The sequence below is a fragment of the Vanessa cardui genome, chromosome 24 (assembly GCF_905220365.1).
Source record: "Vanessa cardui chromosome 24, ilVanCard2.1, whole genome shotgun sequence".
NCBI classification, from domain to species: domain Eukaryota; kingdom Metazoa; phylum Arthropoda; class Insecta; order Lepidoptera; family Nymphalidae; genus Vanessa; species Vanessa cardui.
In genome coordinates this window covers 5,760,139-5,784,603 of record NC_061146.1, presented here as the reverse complement: position 1 = coordinate 5,784,603, position 24,465 = coordinate 5,760,139, and the positions used below count along the sequence as shown (strand labels likewise).

At 35.8% G+C, this 24,465-nt stretch overlaps 3 protein-coding genes across 9 annotated transcripts in view; 2 read left to right on the top strand and 1 right to left on the bottom strand.

The window, feature by feature from the left end:
• Positions 1–7,061, top strand: part of LOC124539956 (protein DEK) — a 28,022-nt gene extending 20,961 nt beyond the window's left edge. For 2 of the 6 annotated variants that reach the window (XM_047117324.1, XM_047117319.1), the window contains exons 10-16: positions 672–757; positions 1,042–1,200; positions 1,403–1,513; positions 2,067–2,187; positions 2,469–2,647; positions 3,217–3,369; positions 5,383–7,061. In XM_047117324.1, coding sequence (XP_046973280.1) covers positions 672–757; positions 1,042–1,200; positions 1,403–1,513; positions 2,067–2,187; positions 2,469–2,647; positions 3,217–3,369; positions 5,383–5,397 — 824 coding nt within the window. In that variant the 3' untranslated portion in view covers positions 5,398–7,061. Of the gene's footprint in view, positions 1–671; positions 758–1,041; positions 1,201–1,402; positions 1,514–2,066; positions 2,188–2,468; positions 2,648–3,216; positions 3,370–4,500; positions 4,670–5,382 lie in introns of all 6 variants that reach the window. The other 4 variants (XR_006967107.1, XM_047117323.1, XM_047117322.1 and 1 more) reach the window with 4 other exon arrangements.
• Positions 7,062–7,437: 376 nt separating this feature from the next.
• On the bottom strand, positions 7,438–24,432 carry LOC124540163. Of its 2 annotated transcripts, none has more exons than XM_047117619.1 (15): positions 24,180–24,432; positions 20,570–20,784; positions 20,215–20,389; positions 19,192–19,347; positions 17,647–17,792; positions 16,858–16,948; positions 15,975–16,138; positions 13,944–14,095; positions 12,945–13,033; positions 12,791–12,866; positions 12,092–12,221; positions 10,412–11,403; positions 9,600–9,732; positions 8,918–9,020; positions 7,438–8,348 (listed from the first exon to the last, which is right to left on the bottom strand). In XM_047117619.1, exons 2-15 carry the CDS (start codon positions 20,741–20,743, stop codon positions 8,140–8,142), a joined length of 2,790 nt encoding a protein of 929 aa, XP_046973575.1. In that variant the 5' UTR covers positions 20,744–20,784; positions 24,180–24,432; the 3' UTR covers positions 7,438–8,139. The 2 variants fall into 2 exon arrangements, with proteins under 2 accessions (XP_046973575.1, XP_046973576.1); XM_047117620.1 differs by having other exon boundaries at positions 19,204–19,347; positions 24,180–24,431.
• Positions 21,097–23,567, top strand: LOC124540164 (protein SREK1IP1-like). The gene is made up of 3 exons (XM_047117621.1): positions 21,097–21,290; positions 21,898–22,076; positions 23,350–23,567. Exons 1-3 carry the CDS (start codon positions 21,177–21,179, stop codon positions 23,477–23,479), a joined length of 423 nt encoding a protein of 140 aa, XP_046973577.1. The 5' UTR covers positions 21,097–21,176; the 3' UTR covers positions 23,480–23,567.
• Positions 24,433–24,465: the final 33 nt, after the last annotated feature.

The window sequence follows — 24,465 nt, the reverse complement described above, 5'->3', positions numbered from 1 at the left end:
TAACACAAGTGCTTCAGCTACTTACATTGGGATCAGAGTAATGTATGTGATGTTGTCTCATATTTATTTATTTATTTATTATTATTATTATTATAAGACTGCCATAGGGTCCAATAATGGACCCTGACCCTTTGGTTCAAAAAACAAGGACACGGTAGCCACAGGCTACCGTAGAGGATACGCCCGGGTAAGGAGGTTCGCCTCGAGGCCCGTACCCAACCCTGGCCTAGGCCAAGGTGGAAGAACCCGGATTGATTGACGACACAACTTAGATGTCGCATCGGCAAAATTCGTAAAACCGATCACACCCGAATTGAGTACGCTATCCCAAATTATCAATACTTATTTCTCATGCGAATATGATCTTTGCGCAAACGTAATAACTTGTAATGTCATATGACCTAATATATTCGTCAATTTGACGCGTCGATTTACATGCACTTGCTTTGTCTAACGCGTGAGTCTATAGCGACGAATAGCGTCGAATGGCGCGATAGGGAGCCATTTCTATTGGTCGTGTAAATCGGCAGTAATCGGTTTTGTTTTCATTCCATTGCATTTTCCGATGCTACATCTAATTTGTGTCTTACTATACGCGCGCCGACTCACGCCTCGCGCCGACCCGACCCGCACTCCACTTGACGTCTGCTATAATGCCCTCTGTGTCCCAGGTTACTCGGACGAGGAGTACGAAACCGATCCAGAGACGAAGGTCAAGGGGCCGAAGCCTGCGAAGGACGGATCGGAGGATTCCGATGTAAGTGTCACTAATTTTTCCCATTGCGATCCATAGTATGTATATCACCTGTCTGCATGAGTGGATTTGTTGTTTTTAATGGCCACGAGTTTTTTTTATTAACGGATCATTATAATCATTATTGACGGATGCTCTTATAATATAGTATACTTATAATATAATGATTATTATAAGTATATTATATTATAAGAGCATCCGTCACTAGATTTTAAATATAAAATTACATTTCCATGAATCATTCAAAGAACTTTCAATGGTATCTCGGACATGACCTATGATATAAGCAGGGCTCCTTCAACCCGAGCGGCTCGGAGGCGGACTCCGACTTCGACCCGGAGGCCGGCGAGGGTGCCAGCGGGCCGGGCCGCAAGCGTAAGAGCTCCGGACGACGTCGCTCCGCCGGCAAACCCGGCAAGCGAGGAAGGAAGGGCAAAGGCAGAAAGGTAAATATGAGACATCTACACATATGGAATACAAATCTTACACAAACTATGACGTCATAATAACATCTTTTACTAATATTTCATTCTTCAACACTTATATAGTTTAATATTAGTTTAGGCACACAGTCTAAACACGAATTAATTATTTGATTAAATATTGAAATAACTTTTAAAATAACCTGATATAATATTGTTACACTAGGGAGCAAGCAGAGGTCGCGGTCGGAAGGCAAAGTCGGAGAGTGACGATGAAAGCGACAAGTCTGAGAGCGAAAGCGAGGGAGAGTCCGGCAGTGACGCGGAAGAGTCCGATGTAAGTCCACATATTACGTATACTATAATCATCATTTAATTACATTATATTGTGTTGTTTTTGAGCAGACTTATACTAGTTAGATTGTTTGGTAAGCTACCTGCTAGATCAACGAGGCTGTTTGTAGATATCTACTATCTGCCTCGTTAGCGGTAGTTAAACCATGTTGTGATATCAGATGGTCGAGATGGTCCAGTGGTTAGAACGCGTGCATCTTAACCGATGATTGCGGGTTCAAACCCAGACAAGGACCGCTGTTTCATGTGCTTAATTTGTCTTAATAATTCATCTCGTACTCAGCGGTGAAGGAAAACATCGTGAGGAAACCTGCATGTGACAAATTTCATAGAAATTCTGCCACATGTGCATTCCACCAACCCGCATTGGAACAGCGTGGTGGAATATGTTCCAAAAACCTTCTCCTCAAAGGGAAAGGAGGCCTTTAGCCCAGCAGTGGGAATTTACAGGCTGTTGTTGTTGTTGTGGTGATATCAGATATGATGGAATATTTATCACAGTCACTAAGTGAAATAATTAACGAGTAATATGTCAGCAGGAGCCGAAGTCGAAGCGCGGGCGGCCGGCGGGCGCGGTGGGCAAGGGCCGCAAGGGCGCCGTGGCTAAAGCCAGCGCCAAGGCCACGCCCGCCAAGCGGAAAGCTCCCACGCCGCCAGGTAACTTAGATTCAATTCATTTATTGTACTTGTGGCTATCTATATTTAATTTTTTATACTGAATATCGAATGTTGTTTAAACTGTATGTATATAAGATAGCTTTTTTTGAAACTCGCATCACGATGAATCTATTTGATTTAATTTGACATGTAATTGACCATTATAATCAGGTTGGAAAGAGTTTTTGCCTGAAAACTATTATATACGATATAATTCAACATATAACGAAGCCACGGGTTTGGGTAAAAAATGGACTAATTTTATATTTAAATTTGTATAGGTAAAAAGAAGGGTGGTGCCAAGCCAGTGGGTCGACCGGCCAAGAAGGGTAAGAAGGCGTCGTCTGAAGAGTCCGGAGACGGCAGCGAGGAAGAAGAGGAGGAGGAGGGCAGCGAGGAGGAGGAGAGCGGAGAGGAGTCTGATACGCCCGCAGACAAGAAGGCCAAGCGGCCGCCTACTGTGAGCGCTTAAGTTACTTTACTTCCTCGTACAAGACATGTTTGTTTTATGTTTTTATGGTATAGGTTGGCGGACGAGCATATGGGCCACCTGATGGTAAGTGGTCACCATCACCCATAGACAATGACGCTGTAAGAAATATTAACTATTCCTTACATTGTCAATGTGCCACCAACCTTGGAAACTAAGATGTTATGTCCCTTGTGCCTGTAGTTACACTGGCTCACTCACCCTTCAAACCGGAACACAACAATACGTATGTGTTTTTTTTTTGTTTTATTATTATTATTATTATTTGTTTTTACTAACATTAGTTATAAGGTTTCCATGTAATACTAAAATTAAAATATGGACTATGTCTGAGACAAAACAAATTATTATTATTATAATACTGAGTACAGTTATTTGGCGGTAGAATAACTGATGAGTGAGTGGTACCTACCCAGACGGGCTTGCACAAAGCCCAACCACCATTACGATTACGATTCAATAACGATTATATATAATACGACATTACGGTGTTCAATAAACCAACAAGTACCGCTATCTAAGACAGTAAATGTATTTAGGATGAGGAGATTAAGAAGTACGTGAAGCAGATCCTCGAGGGAGCGAACCTCGAGCAGATAACGATGAAGACGGTGTGCAAGCAGGTGTACAGCCACTACCCGGACTTCGATCTCGCGCACAAGAAGGACTTTATCAAGGCAACAGTCAAATCGGTTAGTAAATAAACACTCCACTGAGATATATGTAGCTTTATGTTCGTGACGCGTTCAGTAGTGTGATTATATTAGCCCGTCATATTGACTATCACCTTGTGACATATATAATATAATCTTTCGTGACGCGATCAGTACAGTGTGATTATATTAGCCCGTGATATTGGCTATCTATAATCTCAAATCTTAAACAGTATATACATAAAGCATTTTTGATTTATATACCATTTATTTATTTTTTACTAAATATTATCAATAGTTTCCTGTTCATTTATCAAAAATAAATATGTAAGAAATTTCGTCATATACATATAGAATTTAGTTTATAGTTAATTCGGGTATGTCGTTTTGAGATAAAATTATCTTTATATGATTTACATTAGTCGGGTGAATTTAACTCTTAAGTAGGACCGCGTTGCGTTTTTTATTTAGACTGCATAAAATGTAAGGCTATGGAGTGTCAATGTTAAGCCTTATGTCAGTTTCGCGACATCAGCTGCAAAAGAGGACAACAATTAAAGTAATAGTTTAATGATACCTAATAAAGTATTATATTGGTTACTCCCAGTATGACGCTGGTTAGCAATTTATTTAGCAATTAATTTAGATATAACCCATTGGATGAAGTATTAATTATTATTAGGCATACATTAACAAAAGTTCGACAAGACATGACTTGTGGTAGTGGATGGAACAATGGTTGGATGGAATGATGGTTTAATTTTATTCAGCAGCAGTTTTTTGGTTAGATCTATTAAATTTTGCAAATTTTGCTGTGGTAATGCTATTTTATTTAATTCAACTTCTTTCCATGGAGTAAAGACTCAATTTCATACATATGTTATGTTTTTTTTTAAACATGTATTTCAATTAAAATATTTATCTAGATAATGAACAGGTAACTATTATATTTTCTATCATTTTGTAAACATATATTTTTTGTTTATACTAAAACAATATAATTTAAAGTATTTTTTAATGACGCGAAGTTGAAAAATTCGTACGAAAATAAATAGTGAAAATTTTATCTAATTAAAAAATAGACGAAAGTGATATTTGGAACTATATCGTTGCATGTTTTATTTTTTAAATTCGTTTATTTTTATTTGTTTTTCTTTTTGTTTGTTGCAGTGTATTTAAGATGTTTAGGAGTTAAGGGCGGAGTGTAGATGTCTACGTAGCATACCTATAGTTTATAAACGGACATAGTTATATATTATTACAATAATAATATATTATGAAAAAAAAATAATTATCTGAAATGAAGTGGAATGGATAAACTCCCGCTTTTCTTTTCAAGGTAGAAATTTTTGCTTATTTATGCATGATTATAATTTTTAAATATATTTTTATGTTTTTTTTTTATTTATCTAAAGTTATAAGAGCAAAGGTTTCGTTTTGTAAGTTATTTGTTAATAAATAATAAGTTTAAACAATATCTTTGATATAAAATTCAAATAATTTATTCAATTCAATTAATTTATTAAAAATAATTAAATTTTTTAATCTTACATATAAATCAATATAGATATAAAAATGTTAAAAAAATATGAGCTATAATTTTAAAGATTCAGTAACAGATGAATGCTGAATATTTTTGATTCCATTAATGTGTGGTGTTGTTGAGAGGAACCTTTGCTAATATAAACTTTTTTCAAATATTAATTAGATATTATTTTGCAATACATACTGTGTTATATTTCCCCCTATAAAAGACAACATATCAGCTTTTCTGTATGTTGTTATCAGATACCCCAAAATACATCATGCAGTTAGTTGAGTGTTAGGGTAATATGTAGCTTGTAACTTTACAGTCTGTAATAAATGCTATTTTTATCGTACTAAATAATTTCTTAATGATGAGTTGCCAAAAAATATATATTTTTATGGCATGCTCTAACTACAAGACTATTTAATAAAAAACATAAGTCTTAACTTTAATTTTTATTTTATTTAGTTTATCTGTGATTCTAGTAATATTGAATATTATGTGAACAGTACATTTGTTTTCAGCTCATATCATCGTGAGCGGTGACCTCGGCCGCAAACATTTAGCAAAGTAAGCTACACCACGTTAAGTTAGACTAATTGTGACCCGCGTCCCGCTGAGTCCCGCTGAGTCCCGCTCAGTCCCGCGGAGTCCCGCTGAGCTCACGGCGCGGTCCGTCTCACATTTGTGTTGTAGGCATCATTATATTTATTTTGATAAAACTTGTAGTGAATGTAAACAATTAATATTAAAGTTATTATAACTAAACACACGTAGATGCTTATTGCAGTTACGACTGAAGGACGTACGAATGTCGCCTAAAACAATATTTCATTCTGAAAAGTTTGTTTACACTTTCACACAAGTTATATTAAAATATAAACATAGACTAAGGATAATCCGCGTGAAGCCAACTCGTTTATTTTTTTTTTATTTAATCCACTGTTGTTTTGTGAACTATTTTTGTATACTTTGTTAATGAAGCTCGACTTATAATATATGGTTTGTACTTTATATAATATTGTTTAACGGATGAGTACCGCGTCGGGACCACTGTTTCGTTTCTAGAGCTATTTTAACTGTAATTTTCATATTTTGTAAGCATCGAATATTGTACAAATTCAGCAAATTCGATTCGGCTTCAACAGACATACGACTAACGTAATTATTCGCCTAGTATCGTATCATCGTAATGTAATTGTATGTCTGTGTATATTAAAAAGAAAATGTTGTTAATTGGTTTTAATGGTGTGGATTGTAAGATTATTTTTCTAATGTAGGCTGTAAACTATATTATTTGCAGTCGAAGCACTATCGCAAAACTTATGTAAGGTTTGGTTAAGTGTACTTTTAAGATGTGTAAATACACAGGACTGCACCGTTTGGGAACCGCGCTTCGCTAACATCGGATTAGGGTTATGATAAAGTAAAAATTATTCTTATACAAAACTTTTTGGTCTAGCCCCGGGTTGAAGCGGAACACTACAATTTTTATATACGTTCCGATCGCATTATTTTTTTTATTATTTTGATATAAAACGTTCCCTAAAATTATATAACGCAGCTATAAATGTATAATGAAATAATTTAATTAACGATTTGTGCAATAATGTTAATCAACTTCTATTAAATATATAAAAATGTAAACAGCGCATCCGAGCTTATCAAAAGTATGATTTTATACTTTACGATTTGTAAAATTTTTCATATTATTTTTGTTTAATTTAAGGTGCTTAAATAGCATTTGATATATTTTTCTCTATGTGTAACTTGTGGCCGAACTGTCGCTAAGTCCGTGGGTGAGCTAACATTCTAGGTTTAAATGGTCCGAACGCACCCAGACTTGTCCATGCAACGCCTTCCCGGCCGGAGACCGCGCCAGTCTCGCGGTCTCCACGGCAACGCGTTGCTCGTATTATGTCGTATATCACTGCTATTGATTCTAATAGAATTATTATTGATTGGTTATATTTTGTTCGCTCCACGTAAAACTCTCGGTGCGTTCAAACCGATTAATTATAAGATAGTTTTAATCAACATTAAATGTGTATTTGTGAATTTTAACCTTATTTTTGGTTGTTTCTTTATATTGTGTAAATGGCTGAGATCAGTAGAGACGTAGTGACACGGAGTGATAGAGTGACTGGTTCCCCCTTTTACAATTGGAATATAGATAATAAAGCAAATAAAAGTTTGAAATGTCGGTATTTTTTCTTTTATCTATCCCAATGTCTCAACATTAACATTAAAAGTATTATATCCAGATTATTTAAAGTATTACTACGAGTAGTTTCAGATACAAAGAAATATTATTTTATGTTTGACGTCGTTTTTTTTTTCACATAAAAATTAAATGAACCATCCCCGAATTCTTCGCAAAATTTCTTGATAAGTTTTTTATTAATGACTTGTTAAGTTAAAATATTAGTCCCTAGAAAGTACGCGCACATCGATGTAGAAAAAAAAGGCCACATTCTACATATATATAAAAAAATCTCGAGCAATACCTGTTGTGTTCCTAATTCTATTGTGGTATTAGGCAAATTTCATTGCAATAGGAATATAGATAATAAATCAAATAAATATTTGAAATGTCTATATTTCTTACTTTTCATCTTCTTTCTACAATAATATAGGTACATAAATATACAAGTATCATACAATAGTACGTACAATGTTATCGTTTTAATACTTATTAGTTTTATTTAGTAAACTTTAGAGAGTTAACTATAGACATAAAAATGAATCTAGATTATTTTAACTATGGCTAAAATTATATTTAAATATTAGTAAGTACAATTTTACGTTTAAGTTAATATAGACATAAAAATTAACACCTAAATGACTTCAGTTTTAATCATACTATACTATATTTAATTTAAAACAGAATTGTACATTTGATAATATCTTCCCGCTAAAACTAAAAACGTTATTTGTGTGTTTCTAATCCTTATATTATATAAAAACAGTCCAAGTTTGTTAGTATTAGGATAAAATTATTAGACCTAAATATATCTTATATAAATATTTAAGCAAAATATTAACTTTGCCATAATTTTTATCGATAATATTATTTGATTATTAATTAAAGATTAGTTTACATTTAATTTACACGGCTTACATTTACTCGTATATGAAAATATTTTCCATTTATTCAGAAATGTTTTGCGTTTAATTTAAACAACTTGAATCATAAATGCATTTTCACGGTGGTTAAATAATTTTCTATATGATACAGATAAAAAATCATGATAATTGGCGCCAATGTTTTTTTTTTTCTATCATAGTTTAGTCTCAGGCTTAGGGCCCTGCTTCCTAAAGCCCCGTCGTCTTCTGTCGGGGCAGGCGTATACGTTTTCATTGTATCGTTCGTCCTGTCTCATGTCCGGTCGGTACTGGAAGCCATCGCCGTACGTCGGCGGCTGTATTTGTGAGGACGCTGAGCAGTTGGAACGATTGTCGCTGTCATTATCAGCGCTGTCAACGTCACCTGGATATGAATTTGAGAAGATAATTTTTTATGTTTATAGTAACACATATTGCAGATTTTTTATCATTTTTATTTGTTATTTTTTTTTAATATTTAATTGAACCTAAACAATTTATTATGTATTTTATTTATTTTTATTATGATTTATTAGTTACATAATATGATTGTTGATAACTAAAGTGGAGAGCTGAGATGGCCCAGTGGTTAGAATGCGTGCATCTTAACCGATGATTGTGGGTTCAAATCCAGGCAAGCACCGCTATATATATGTGCTTAATTTGTGATTATAATTCATCTCGTGCTCGGCGGTGAAGGAAAACATCGTGAGAAAACCTGCATGTGACTAATTTCATCGAAATTCTACCACATGTGCATTCCACCAACCCGCATTGGAACAGCGTGAAGGAATATATTCCAAGCCCTTTCCCGTGGTGAAATATATTCCAAACCCTCTCCTTAATGGAAGAGGAGGCCTTATCCCAGCAGTGGGGAATTTACAGGCTGATACTTTACTACTTTATACTAAAGTGGACCAAAGTTGATATTTAGTATAATTAAAGATATATTACCGTCACTGCTATTATTGCTGGGAACGTGTGCGTCTCGCAGTCGCGGTCTCCGCCTCCAGTAACGGAATTCGCGCGGTAGCGTGTACGACCGCGGCAAAGAGATCTGTTGATTAAATTTAATATTTATTGAAGTGCAAGACGTAAATATACATAAGCCATATTATAGTGAATTCGGACAATTGTCTATTGTCCTATTGCTGGGCTGATGTTGAGGGGACGGTACTATTATAGGTCCGTGACGCACTGTTTTACATAGGCAATGTTTCGACTTTTATACATGATATCAAAGAGTAAGAGATACACAGATGTGAAACATTTTAGTCATAGAATATGTGAGCTTTATCAATTATTTACTTTAATACCTATGTGCATATACGGCATTGTCCAAATATACTATACATGTAACTCAGCCGGGACACAGAAATATAATAATATGGGATGTGGCTCGGACAGTGACGTAGCTAGGTGAGGAAGGGCCCCTGTGCATAGAAAAAGAATCGGGCCCTCTTTAACTAATAATTACCCTTTAAAATTATAGATACGAAATAAGAAATATTGTGTATAGGGTCGTTATTTTCTAGCTACAGAAGCTTGAGGTTTAGTTTAGAGGGCCCCCTGAACAAAGGGGCCCTGGTGCACTGCACCTCCTGGCCTTACGATAGCTACGCCAGTGGGTTCGTACCTGGCTGTCGATGTCGCTGGGCGGGCGCGGCGTGTCCCGTGCTCGCTCGCCGGACTCCGAGCCGCTGCTGGGCGCTCCGCCCGCGACCCCCGCGCCTCCCGCCCCCAGCGCGCCCTCCTCCTTCTTGCGGTTGCTGCCCACATAGGCTTGGATTAGTGTCGGTGACTTTAGTAAACAACCATTTAGTAATTTATAATATAATTGAAAGAGAGGTAAACGATATGAACAGATCCATTCGATTACGTCGAATTATTATTGAAGTCCTTACCTTAAAGTCCTACAATTAAAATGACACTTTTTTTGTAAAACCTGTATGTACATTATTTTATTCGAAAATTATATTAAATAAATAAATAATTGTTCATGAAACCATGAAATTTAAGAAATACTCTAATCTTAAGGGTTATATACCTACTGACTTGTGATTTTGTCTTTGTATTGTCTATTGTAATCAGATCAAAGAGATTCATTTATTAAATGCTAAATAAAAGCACAAATATCAGGAATTTACTTGGTGGTAGGGCTTTGTGCGAGCCCGTCTGGGTAGGTACCACCCACTCATCAGTTATTCTACCGCCAAATAACAGTAGTCAGTATTGTTGTGTTCCGGTTTGAAGGGTGAGTGAGCCAGTGCAACTACAGGCACAAGGGACATAACACCTTAGTTCCCAAGGTTAGTGGCGCAGTGACGATGTAAGGAATAGTTAATATTTCTCACAGCGTCATTGTCTATGGGTGATGGTGACCACTTACCATCAGGTGGCCCATATGCTCGTCCGCCAACCTATACCATAAAAAAAGGAGTAACTTACGAATATGCTCCACCCCAGTTACAGCAGACTTGTCGAGTACACCCCTCTAAGTAATGCGGCGCCAGCAGAATCTCCGGCGTCCTACACCTCTGCATCTTCCGTAACTGTTCCATCTTCTTACCCCCCAATCCAGGATAAGGGAACATCCTATCACAGTTTTGATTGTACTGGTTGCAGCTTCCCACCTCATTGTAGATACCCCTTATATTCTCCATACCCTGGACGTTTGCCAAGCTCTGTAAAGCTGATACGTATTCCTCTTTATTTTCACCAAATTTTCTGTACACATTTTGACCGTTATCTTCGCAATACGCTGCAAAGTCAGCGATGTTTTGTCTGTCGTCCGAATATATATTCGAAGGGTTCTGGGTTTGTAATCTGGTGGTATTCTGAGCTGCTGTTTCGTAATTGTTCGTGCTAACATCAGGTAGGTAGTTTCTTGGACTACTGTTCAGGACGTTTCTAGGGCTCCGGCATACGTTCGAATCGTATTTCCTATTTTCGCCGATTGCTAAATAATTCGGGGACCTCAATGGAGCCCTGTTCACTTCGCTGCGAAGATTCGAAGGGTTCTCGTAGAACGTTCGAGAATCTTGGTTGTACATGCTCTGGACGCGGATTTTTATATCGGCATTGGAATTTTCGTTGTTTTGGAAGTTCGGGACGTTGTATTCTGGTTTTATTTCCGTGTAGGTCGGGTAGAGGTTGCACGTGTGGGGTAGGACGGGGTAGTTTTGGTAGGAATGCGTCATTTCTATACTAGGCCAGGCGGGCGGTTCTGCGTGCGTTTTCGCCCTGGGTATCGGCTGTCTCTGTAGGCTGCTGTATATCTCCTCAGCGGCCACGGGGGTGGTTTTCGCTAATTTCCCTTGCTTGATTTCCTCCTCGATGACCCTGAGCTCGGCGAGTTGCTTTTGTTTCTTCTCTTGAAGCTTTTGCTGTATGTTCACGCGCGATCCCACACTCGAGCCTTCGTTTTCTGATGAACCGCCCTGAGAATAATACTTTTGTTTATTATGATGTAAATCATGCGTCTTAGATTTTCGCTATTATTACACATTGAAATAAAACTAGTTTTAACGCATTTAAATCGCGTATATTAATTATTTTTATCATCCAACAGACTGTAAGACCTAAAGATACAGTTAGTGCCTTCTGCGTGTAACCGGAACGTTACTCAAGATACCAATTGAGAAATCGTTAGCGGTAGTTGTAAATAATACTTCTTTTGTACATCAAATAGACAAATGTCACCTCAGTCTACCCTTGACCACGAACGCTGTAAAGTGCTCGAAACGTCGGGATGATAAAAATAAAAATAATTAATATACGCGATTTAAATCCGTTAAAACTAGTTTTATTTCAAAATTTTCGAATTTTATTTTATTCAAGTGGAAGTCAAAAGCGTCAGCTAGAATTATTGACATTTTCACTTAATAAAATGTATATTCTTTAAAAGACAATTTGACCAATGCTCAATAATAATAATAGGCGGACCACATACATATCTCATATACTCAAATCGAATCAATCAAAATAAACTTTATTCAAGTAGGCTTTTACAAGCACTTTTGAATCGTCATTTTACAATTAAGTGAAGCTACCACCGGTTCGGAAAGTAGATTCTACCGAGAAGAACCGGCAAGAAACTCAGTAGTTACTCTTCAACGAATATCTCACATGGTGGTGGTGTGCTGGTAGCGGTCGACGCCAGAAGGCTGCGGGGGGAGCGGCGGGGGGTGCGGCGGGGGGCGCCGCGGGGGGAGGCACGAACGATGTGGGCTTCTTCTTCTTGCGGCACCCCGCTGCACTGTAACGCATACCGTCAGCAAAACACAATCCTCACATCCAAGAGCACTTACGACGGAAAATGTTTCAACAACAACAACAACAACAGCCTGTAAATTCCCACTGCTGGGCTAATGGCCTCCTCTCCCTTTGAGGAGAAGGTTTGGAACATATTCCACCACGCTGTTCCAATGCGGGTTGGTGGAATACACATGTGGCAGAATTTCAATGAAATTTGTCACATGCAGATTTCCTCACGATGTTTTCCTTCACCGCTGAACACGAGATGAATTATAAAGACAAATTAAGCACATGAATCAGCGGTGCTTGCCTGGGTTTGAACCCGCAATCATCGGTTAAGATGCACGGGTTCTAACCACTGGGCCATCTCGACTCATGAAAATGTTTATGTTTATGTTTACCCAACAGTCAGGGGCCATCTGATAATCAGTGCTGTGCATTAGCACAGCTTGTACTGAAATGAACCCCTTGCTACCTACACTGTGTTCTTTAAATTTTATTTTATTTTTCCTGTATAATCTATGTAATGTATGTGTGTAGCAAAATAAATGGTTTATAATGAAGTCTTACCTATTATTCACTGGATTAGAGAACCTGCAGTTAAATACTCCCGGTATAGCAGCGTTGTCTGCCTGGCTGGGCTTGCCTGAAATAAAAGTAAAACGTCAATTTATTACGAGTTTAATTTGGAACATATTAAAGTATTTTAGTGTCTGTTACATACCGTTTTTGTTTTGCGATGAAGCGTTTGTACTATTCGTTCCCTGTTGGTGCTCCCCTAACATGTAGCCAAGTCTCCGGACGTGAAAATATCTACAAAAAAAAAACTTTTAAGAAAAGGTTTTCTTTTACAATACTTTGGTCATTATTGGGTCACTAATTTAATTAGTAAAAAGTAAAGTAACAGCCTGTAAATAACTCACTGCTGGGCTAATCAGTTACGTTACGTGTTACGAGGTTTTCCTTCACAGCCGAGCTTGAGATGAATTATAAACACAAATTAAGCACATATATATAGTGGCGCTTGTCTGGGTTTGAACTAACCACTGGGCCATCTCAGCTCTGATTTAATTAGTAAGTATAATTTAACATTGATCTATTTTCTAACAAGTATTTTTTGTTGATTTGCTCAACAACAGCCTGTAAATTCCCACTGCTGGACTAAAGGCCTCCTCTCTCTTTGAGGAGAAGGTTTGGAACATATTCCACCACGCTGTTCCAATGCGGGTTGGTGGAATTCATATGTGGCAGAATTTCTATGAAATTTGTCACATGCAGGTTTCCTCATGATGTTTTCCTTCACCGCTGAGCACGAGATGAATTATAAAGACGAATTAAGCACATGAATCAGCGGTGCTTGCCTGGGTTTGAACCCGCAATCATCGGTTAAGATGCACGCGTTCTAACCATCTCAGCTCTGATTTAATTAGTAAGTATAATTTAACATTGATCTATTTTCTAAAAAGTAATTTTTGTTGATTTGCTCAATGGGAAATAATTCTTTAAAACTGGCAACTTAAGGTTGTGAGCATTATTCTTTCTTTATTCTTTATTGCACACCACTAACAAAAAACAAAAAAAAAGAAATTAAAATAAAATTAACAAAATACAAAACAAAAAATTCAAAAAAAAAAAAGAAGTACATTAAAAGTGTTGTACAACGGGCGGACTTATGGCTTTTTAGGCATTTCTTCCAGACAACCCAATCAAAGGGTTACATTACCTGTAGTACAGCATCATGAAGGCGAGCCCGGCCCCGGCGGCGGCGGCGGCTCCGGCGGCGGCGGCGGCCGGACGCAGCGCCCCGCGCCAGGACCACCACCACGCTGTCACCAGCACGCAGTTCTCCACGCACATCACGCAATAGAACACCACCTATCAACGCGACTTCTATTTAGTTACGAAGGATTACTTTACCAGTTTGCTGATAGAATATTAATTTATATTTTATTTATATCGCTAGATTACTTGGTGGTAGGGCTTTGTGCAAGCCCGTGTAGGTACCACCCACTCATCAGTAATTCTACCGCCAAATTAGTAATCAGTATTTATAAGTTCCGGTTTGAAGGGTGAATGAGCCAGTGTAACAACACGCACAAGGGACATAATATCTTAGTTCCCAAGGTTAGTGGCGCATTGACGATGTAAGGAATTAATATTTCTTACAGCGTCATTGTCTATGGGTGATGGTGACCACTTACCATCAGGTGGCCCATATGCTCGTCCGTCAACCTATACCATAAAGAAAAGATGTAATCAAATGTTCTCATATTTATAATAAACGTTCAATCAAGGTTACGTAAAAGTCTAAGTTATATGACATGTAATATGTCTGTTAATGCATAGAAAATATCGAGTACAGCTTTCATATAAAGTGGTATCGTCGTTACTTCGTATTTCACATAACACAAGTGCTTTAGCTATTTCCATTCTAATGATATCAAATATTTATTTATGTATAGTGTATTTATACAATTTATCTAGGAGAAATTGCTTGGTGTCGGTTACTACAAAATAATATAAGTTATTATAAGCACTTTTAAGAAAATGTGACTTAGTATTGTACCCTGTGGAACTACCGTAGAGTAAAACAGTTTTACATGAACCTAAATTAATAATACGACGCCATACTTATATATTACTGTATCCCTATAATGTGAAAGATTAATTCGAAAGAGCCTAAAGTAATTCCAGTTTTTTGATCAATCAATTGAAGCTCAAGATTTTCATATTAAAATAGAACTAGCAAAGATTAAAACGACCTCAGATGTTATTAAGGACGCCCATATTTTAAGAGGAATTGTTAATTTCTTTCTTTCCCTGCCAATATCCTAAACTATTTGGGGTCAGCGCAGCATGACCTCTCCCTCCAATCTCCTGTATTATTCATCATCTGATCGTTCACATTCAAATCCATACTCTTCTAAGGACATTCTCTCCTCCTTCATCCCTCTACGTTCATGCAAATTCAAAGAGTGATGACTCTTTAAGTCAGTGATTCCCAAAGTGGTCCAGTTGGACCCCCAGGGGTCCACGGGAGACATGATGGGGGTCTACGTAGGCGTAAATAAAGAACGGGGGTCCATAAGATGTTAATTGGGAATGTGATGTGAATTGAATATTTATCTGCTTTTAATAGTAAAGAGCAAAAATGTAAGCATAGTTATGTTGCCTTATTAATTTTTTCTTCTAATTCTATTCTTTTAATAAGTGTGTTATATAACGTACTATTTTTCATTTTTATTTTACCTATCGAAATATAGGAACAGTACTCAGAAGCGACACAATTGTTATTTTTTGGCGACTTTAAGAATGTGTTAGAAAGAAACCAATAAAATTTTGAAAGTGGTCCACGAGAAAAATTAGTTTGAAAACTACTGCTTTAAGTCATGTGTTGAACTTTATGTGTGCCACAAATAGTTTTCTTACCTTAACGTTGTCTTAAATTTTCGCGATTACACATTGAAATAAAACTAGCTATAACGGATTTGAATCGCGTGTATTTATTATTTTTAATATCCCGACGTTTCGAGCACTTTACAGCGTTCGTGGTCACGGGTAGACTATACTACCTACTATTATTTACTGAGAATCGTTGGCGGTAGTTGTAAATAGTATTTCCTTTGTTCTTCATATAGACAAATGTCACCTTAGCACACCGTGTCACCGCTCTAAAGTGCTCGAAACGTCGGGATGTTAAAAATAATTAATATACGCGATTCAAATCCGTTATAGCTAGTTTTAGTTTTCTTACCATTTTTTGTCTATGGTTGTGTTCCTGCAAGTTGATATACGCGAACACGTAGACGAAGGCGATCAGAGCTGAGAGGTACGCCTTGCGCGGACGACTTATGCGTTCGCCGTGGAACACGTTCTTTGGAGATATCAGCCACAAGAACATGGACACCCAGTGGAGACCTGATGGAATTAGTTTAAAAGATTAATATTGAAAAACAGAGCCGGATTTAAAGGTCTGGAGGCCCCCGGGCCACAAAGCAGTGGGGGCCCTAGACAGACAGAAGCGTGAACAACCTAATAATTATATTATCATGAATTAGTTACTTTTTTATTTCAATCAGTAAGCTATGATTTATTTACTTGTATCGTTAACTTTTAAAATATTAAATTATAACATTGTTATAATTTGACTATATCTCGGTATTTGTTAACTTGCAGAAAACTGTGGCCCCCACTAATGTGGAGGCCCCAAGGCAGTTGCACCGGTTGCCCTCCCCTTAATACGGCCCTGTTGAATAAGGTACTGCATCTACTAAATCGGAGTACATTGTTACAACAACAACAACAGCCTGTAAAGTTCCCACTGCTAAGGCTTTCTCTCCCTTTGAGGAGAAGGTTTGTAACATATTCCATATTCCACACGCTGTTCCAATGCGGGTTGGTAGAATACAGATGTTGTAAGATTTGAATTAGACACGTGCAGGTTTCCTCACGGTGCTTGCCTGAATTTTAACCCGCAATCATCGGTTAAGATGCACGCGTTCTAACAACTGGTGAATCTCGACTCTAGATTGTTAGCCAGTAAGTTATTAAGCTTTTTTTTTGTACCAATAATAAAAATAGTATTATTTTTAGCGATTTGTATGTTTTATCAAATTAAGATTTTTGTTTAAACTTACCTATAACTAAAAACACCCAATATTCATAGACTAGAGCATAAACACTGAGGGCACATATCCGGGCCGATACAGTCCCCAAACGCCATAAAAACTGAAAGAGAAATTATTGATAAAGGTACACATCCATTAACCCTTAACTAATTTGTGATTTGCCAACCAAAGAACTGATGAAGAAATGATTTGTCAGTATAACAAAGTTTTTATTTAAATTGTGAATAGTTAAAGTAAAATAACTCATTCAAATTATATTTAGACACGTTGGACTTAAAACAAATACAATTAAACATTATTCTAACTACAAAATTCAAATGAATTTGATTTCAAAATTTATTCAAAACATACTTTATACAGGCTTTATGTAGGCTTTCACCAACAATTTTGATCAAATTTAAAGACTAATGTTAGAGCTAGTGCAAGTTCTGAATGTAGATTCTTGTGAATGCTATTCTGAGATTCTTCTCAGCAGAGATTCTTCTTAGCAAGAAACTCAGTAGTTGCTGTGCGAGCGATTCAATACGCAAGACAAACGTGAATCATTTTAGCTTTAGCATTACATACGGAAATATGAGTTTTAAGGACAATATTAACTCTTTAGAAACATCTTAGACCGGGAGATGATGCCATAAAAATGCTATTTTTGTGAAAAAACGTTCGACAATAATTTTCGTTTCTTGCCTTTACGTAATTAGACCCCTGAAGAAACGCCAAACTGGTACAAATGACATAATATTTTGTGTCATCATCTCCCGGTCTATCTGTTAAACATCTTATCAAGGAATCGTTTCTCACTTGAAAGATAACTCCGAGCCAGGTGAGTACGAGTCGGTGTACGTTTTGCAGGCGCACGTTCTTGCTGAAGCTCGCCAGCGCCCAGCACACGGAGAACAGTGACAGCGAAGCGGATATCACGTTCAGTTCCGCGAAAGCCTTATTCGCTGCAGACAAGTGGAAGACACGTCTTAATCTTATAGCGAATAACTTTAATCGATTTAAACAAATGAACTTACATACTTACATACTATCATCGCACACACACACACACACACAAATGCGCACGTGCACGCATGCATACACATACATTTTAATCCCACATTTGCATTCTTTTTGGTAATTACTTGTCTTATTATTACTTTTTTATATTGTTTCTTTATTATTGTTGTACCTTAAATATCTTGTATACTTGTACCTAATTCGTGATATGGAAGAGCGGAGTTTCCTGGCACAGGCTTTTCATATCCTTGAAAGGAGACTCCATGAACTTTATATTTAAGTACAAACTTGTTAAAGAAAATAAAGAATTTTTATTATTATTATTATTATACTATAATAATATTGATTTTGTTTGAATTGAAAACACATATCACTAATGACAAATAGTATTGACGATCGACGACTTCCGTGGTCGAGTAGTGGGTACACCGGTTTTCATGGGTGCGCCAACCCGAGGACCCTGGTTCGATTCCCGACCGAGTCGATGTAGAAAAGTTCATTAGTTTTCTATGCTGTCTTGGGTCTGGGTGTTTGTAGTAGCGTCGTTACTTCTGATTTTCCATAACACAAGTACTATAGCTTACATTTGGACCAGAGTGTGTGATGTTGTGCAATATTTATATAAATAATATAAAATTTGTGTTATAATTCAATTCGCATTTAATTGGAAGATATTGTGCTCTTTGTCCACTAACCCGAAAAGCAGCTTAGGGAAGAAATAATAATATCGAATCCTCAACATAAATGAGTTAATCGTACAGATATTTTAACTGGGATACTTTTATTCCGAAAAATTAAATAAAAAGCATCTTAAATCACATGCCACGATAAGGTTTCCATACTTGATTAATGTGCAACCATCCAAAGAAGCTTTATTTATAATATAGTCGAACAAATAATCAAGATAATAAGATATGTACTATATCATTACAAATTACTACACAAATTAGATGTAGAATCGGGAAATGCAATTAAATGAAAATAAAACCAATTAAGTACTGCCGATTTACACGACCAATAGAAATAGCTCCCTATCGCGTCATTCGACGCTATTCGTCGCTATAGATTCCCGCGTCAGTTCAACCCAAGAAAACAAGTGCATGTAAACCGACGTGTCAAATTGACGAATATATTAGGTCATACGATATTACAAGTTATTTACCTTTGTGTAAAGATCATATTCACATGAGAAATAAATATTGATAATTTGGGATAGCGTACTCAATTCGGATTTGATCGGTTTTACGAATTTTGCCAACGCTACATCTAAGTTATGTCGTCGTTGTCGTTATATAGCTTTCGAGTTATTAATAAAATATAATGACTATGTTCTAAATTACAAACCTGCAAGCCTACCTGATGGCTCATCAACCGTTGGCTCAGGAGTGATTCCAACCAACTCGTTGGTTGACTGCAAGTCTGCATCTTTGAGCAATATGTGGAGTTGCAACAGCAACATCGGCGCGGCCTCACAAAACGCATGGACTAGACGTAACATACCTAAAAAAATATTTCTTGATATCTAGAAATGGCCCTGTCACACTTGGCACTCTTAAAAATCAACAACAACAACAACAACAGCCTGTAAATTCCTATTGCTGGGCTAAAGGCCTCCTCTCCCTTTGAGGAGAAGGTTTGGAACATATTCCACCACGCTGTTCCAATGCTGGTTGGTGGAATACACATGTGGCAGAATTTCTATGAAATTTGTCACATGCAGGTTTCCTCACGATGTTTTCCTTCACCGCTGAGCACGAGATGAATTATAAAGACAAATTAAGCACATGAATCAGCGGCGCTTGCCTGGGTTTGAACCCGTAATCATCGCTTAAGATGCACGCGTTTAACCACTGGGCCATATCGACTCTCTCGATTCTTAAGAATGCATATGAGTATTTAAAGTACGGCTTTGAGAGGAAGGCAGGCAAGCAATTCGCCAGTCCACCAATGCGAGGCTACTTAACAGATAAATGAGATCACCATCGCAATTGTTAACGCTTCTCTGATCATGGGATCTAGCTTGGGTCTGCAATTTTTTTTATTTCTTTGGATCACAATTAGGCCAATATTTTTTATATAATATAAAAAAAATTGCCATTTGCTAGTAGACTATCTGATGCTTGTGCAAAGTCCTACTAATCTACTTTTGAAGTTCACAGCGTATCATAAGGGTGCCTTCAAACGAGGCGTGAAGAGGCATCTTGCGGGCCGGCATGGCGAAGGTGACTAGTGCAGCTCATTCTTGCTGTGCGTACTAGTCTTCTTCGCGTTTGGATTCCATTTCCACTTACCATCAGGTGAAGTGGAGTCATATGCCTAACCGGATAATATAAAAAAAAATAAACAATTTGTATATTTAATACTTACAAAGATCGCGTACTTGATGTTTGACCCTCCGTAATTCCACTGGTACCAGTAGTCGTGCGTATCGCCACAGCACGCCCATTTGTAAGCAATGCAGGACAATTGGCAGCCAGGGTGGTCGGTCTTTTCGGCCTTCACTTGCCCACCATACGTGAAGGTACCATCGGAGGGATAGAACCTAAAAATAGAGACGGTATTCATTATTTATTACTTAACGAGACAGCAAAGATCGTTTTGTTTGGCTGGATGGTAGGTAGGAAGGTATTTTGAAGGTATACATATTATACTGTTGGGTATTTTTTATGTATATCTTATGTATTGTTTTTAATCATATTTCCTATGTGAATTTTCAACATACCTGTGATATTAATAGAGAGGTGACAACTATCGATATAGTTGCTGCAAAGGTACATTTATATCCTCGCTCTAGTAGTGCATAGCCCATCACTAGGTCGAACACGACGTCGCAAAAGTATCCTGCTAGGGATATCACGTTGAATAGAACGTCGCATAGGGGTAAAAACTCTGCCATTTTCTAACATGTCTTCTATTATCTTGATAAATCTTGCATTTCTGTTAATGAAATATTTCAATAAATTGTTGGTACAAAACAATAATATCTCATTTTTAATATAATTATAAATATTGATTAAAAAAAAATAAAGACTTAATATCTCAAAATTAACGTGATACAACAATGAAAAATTACAAAATTATAAATTAATTTAAAAAACAACATATTACGTTTTAATATTTTACTATATTAAAGATATACATTTACTATTACTTATATTTTTTTCAAATCAAATATTTAAATGCATTCAACTGAACGTTTCCGAACTTAACGTTGACAGATGGCGTCACCATCATGACAGCAATTAGCAAACGTCAGAAAGCCTAGTGGTCAACTTGAACTTGTTTACGATAGAGTTACTTTTTTTGTGTGTTAACTATATCCAAACATAATGTCCAATTATACAGATTTAGTAAGTAAAATAGGCAAAGATAGTTCTAGAGCAGCGTGCAAGAAGTGCGGTTATGCAGGACACTTAACGTTTCAATGCAGAAATTTTATAAAAGTAAGTATTTACAAACAAAGTTGTTGATAAACTTTAGAAGTTGTTATTTATGATCAATTTACGCTATTTATAGTTGAACTTGATTTTAAACTCATAACAGATGCGCTGGTACTCTTAATATATTAGGGCCGATATCATCAACATAGGTTACAATTTGCGTTTTATAATTAATAAGTAGTTAATTATTATTTTTATACAAATTAAATTAATATGAAGCGATAAGTATATTTAAAAATACTATATTGTCATTTCTATTACAATTTTAGGTTAGGTTTAGTTCAATTCATATTTCTGCAAAAGCAAGGCAAAGCAAATATGTTTTTAATTTATTACCTTTGTATATTACTTCAAATAGAAAAATACTATAAATACTATGTTCTTGTAAGTTATCTTATGTACACATTAAGGGTGTAATTGAAATGTTATGAGTCCGTGGCAGACTTTTGTAGGTTTTTGTTACAATCACGACCCTGTCATGATTAGCTACAGCAGGATTGTGGTTATGTTTCTATATTTGAAGTCTATGGGGTAGCAATATTCCAATAGCAGTATCTATTATGTTTAATATAATGTACTATGTAGTTATTTAACATGTTTTATATCTCAGGTGGACCCCAATAAAGAAATTGTCTTAGATGTAAGTAGTACAAGTAGCGACAGTGAGGAAGAATATGCAACTCCTCTGCAAACATTAAGAGAAGCGGAATTAAGACAGAAGTTGCAGCAAAAGTTACAGAAGGCAAAAGAAAAAAAGAAGAGTAAAAGTAAAAAGAGGAAGAGATCTAGGTATAATTTATTTTTTATCCTTAACCATTGCTGCATATATCAGTTTACCCAAAAAAATTTAAATCCGACACAATAACATATATAGAAAGAAAGAATATGTATTAATTATTCAACAACAACAACAACAACAGCCTGTAAATTCCCACTGCTGGGCTAAAGGCCTCCTCTACCTTTGAGGAGAAGGTTTGGAACATAAGAAGAGAATGGAGAAATTTGTCACATGCAGGTTTCCTTACGATGTTTTTCTTCACGGCTGAGCACGAGATGAATTATAACGTCAAATTAAGCACATGAATCAGCGGTGCTTGCCTGGGTTTGAACCCGCAATCATCGGTTAAGATGCGCTCTAACCACTAGGCCATCTCGACTCATTAATTATTAATTATTCATTTGAAAAATTTTTTTTTCTAATATAATATGAGAATTGGTTGGCCCAGTGATTAGTATTCATGTATGTAATGATGAATGCGAGTTAGATTCCAAGACAACAGTAAGGTATTTCCATGTGCTTAATTTTTGTTTATAATTCAACATGTGTTTAACGGTGAGGGTAAACAACCTGAATGTATCCACTTTCAATGAAAATCTGCAGGATGTCTATCTACCAACTCGCATTAGAATAGCTTGCTGGTATAAGTTCTAAATATTGTCCTTAAAGGGAGAACAGGTCTTAGTCGAAAAGTGAAACATTAACAGTCTACTACTTTTTTCAATTGTCAGTCAATGTTTAGCAACAATTATAATTGCATTATATAAAATGTTGTGACTAATCTTTATAAAAATATTTAGGGACACACACACAACAATATAATTACTAATAGTATTATAAATGTGAATGTTTGTTAGGATAGACGGATTTTAATCACTCTTTCAGTCAAAAATTTAGAGATTAATTTTATTAGCTTAATGCATATGCTAGTAACACTTGCCCTCCTCCCCACATGTACAGCTAGAAATGGAAGCTACTTTCGCTTAATAAACAAACATAGAAATATAAACTATTTTGAGTTGATACCCAATCCTTATATAATGATCCTTCATTATTTGACTATAAGACTTATTCCTTAAAAATGTATCATACTTTGCTAAGTACCTTATTTTATTTAGATATTTAAATTTCTACCACAACATTGGCGGAGTTGATTGTTATATCTACAAACAACTCGGCACACATTTAAGTAGCTGAATAACCAGTGCTTCAATGATGTAGTGCAGTTTGATAATTTAATTTTGGAATTCTATTTGTGTGCAATAAAGTTTTTTTTTTTTATAGATCATCAAGTACTTCCTCGTCAAGTAGCAGCTCATCGTCATCGGAGAGCAGTGATTCAGATAGAAAAAAGAGAAAACACAAGAAGAAAACGAAAAAGTCTAAAAAATCACATAAAAAAAGTAAAAAGTGATTAGACTGAAATTAGGTTCTCAATGTTTTAGTAATAACTTTTAAAGAGTGTTCAATAATGCCATTAAATAAATTGATCTGTATTTTTTCATTTGTGTTTTATTTTACATCCCATAATAAATAAATTTATTAAATAGTATCACTATAAACATATAGATCTTAAATCTATAAAATATATTTGGTATTTTTTACTAATATTTTTATTTATTATTTTTTTTTTTTTAAAAAGAAGTTTTATCCCCAGTCAGAAGTGTCAAACCTCAAAGCATTTACTAATGAATAAATTTGGTCTAAATTTTAACGATTTATTCATTCAATTAGAAAGTTGTGGTTCTAGATTAAATCACTTAAATTAAGAACTACTTGATTAAATTATTGTCAACTAGGAATTTGTTTAAGGATAGTTTTAATATTGATTAATGTTATTACAAAATTTAGCTTCTAATTTTGTTTTAATCTGTAAAAGCAACGAATAACATGGGAGATCTTTTTATATGTTTATCTTATCATAAATGACATACATATGTTTTAAAATTTAAAGTGTGAATAACTATTTGTCTGTTAACACAGTACCATGTAACGTAAATAGAAAGTATGTGGTTAAAATATTCTATACACATTTTGCAAGTATATTAATTTAAAAACTAATAAAAGTAATCAGATACTAAATAAAACTAGTCTATATGACAAATATTTCTTACCTGAATCACTCGAATTCCTTAAATTATGTAGAAAGTATGTACACAAATTTCACACAGCCACTTCGACGCGTGGGATTAATGAAAATGCATTTAAACTGTTTAATTAACATTGAACTATATTAAAAATATTTTTATTTGAGTAATACACTTTAAAAACTATGAAAAGCTCGATTATTTTGGTTAAGTTGTTAAAAAGTTTTAGTCAAGTTCACGTCAAAAGTTCACAGACTAGAGTTCCATCTAGCGGTCGGTATGTGTAACTCGTGAAAGCTCGATCGATTGTTTT

Excerpts from the sequence above, each read along its gene's own strand:
- LOC124540164 (XM_047117621.1), top strand. The coding sequence starts at position 21,177 with ATGTCCAATTATACAGATTTAGTAAGTAAAATAGGCAAAGATAGTTCT. Across the intron at positions 21,291-21,897 it reads AATGCAGAAATTTTATAAAA|GTGGACCCCAATAAAGAAAT; the intron begins GTAAGTATTTAC and ends TTTATATCTCAG. Across the intron at positions 22,077-23,349 it reads AAAAAGAGGAAGAGATCTAG|ATCATCAAGTACTTCCTCGT; the intron begins GTATAATTTATT and ends TTTTTTTTATAG.
- LOC124540163 (XM_047117619.1), bottom strand. The coding sequence starts at position 20,743 with ATGGCAGAGTTTTTACCCCTATGCGACGTTCTATTCAACGTGATATCC. Across the intron at positions 20,390-20,569 it reads CCTCTCTATTAATATCACAG|GTTCTATCCCTCCGATGGTA; the intron begins GTATGTTGAAAA and ends CTCTATTTTTAG. Across the intron at positions 12,222-12,790 it reads TCTAATCCAGTGAATAATAG|TGCAGCGGGGTGCCGCAAGA; the intron begins GTAAGACTTCAT and ends TATGCGTTACAG.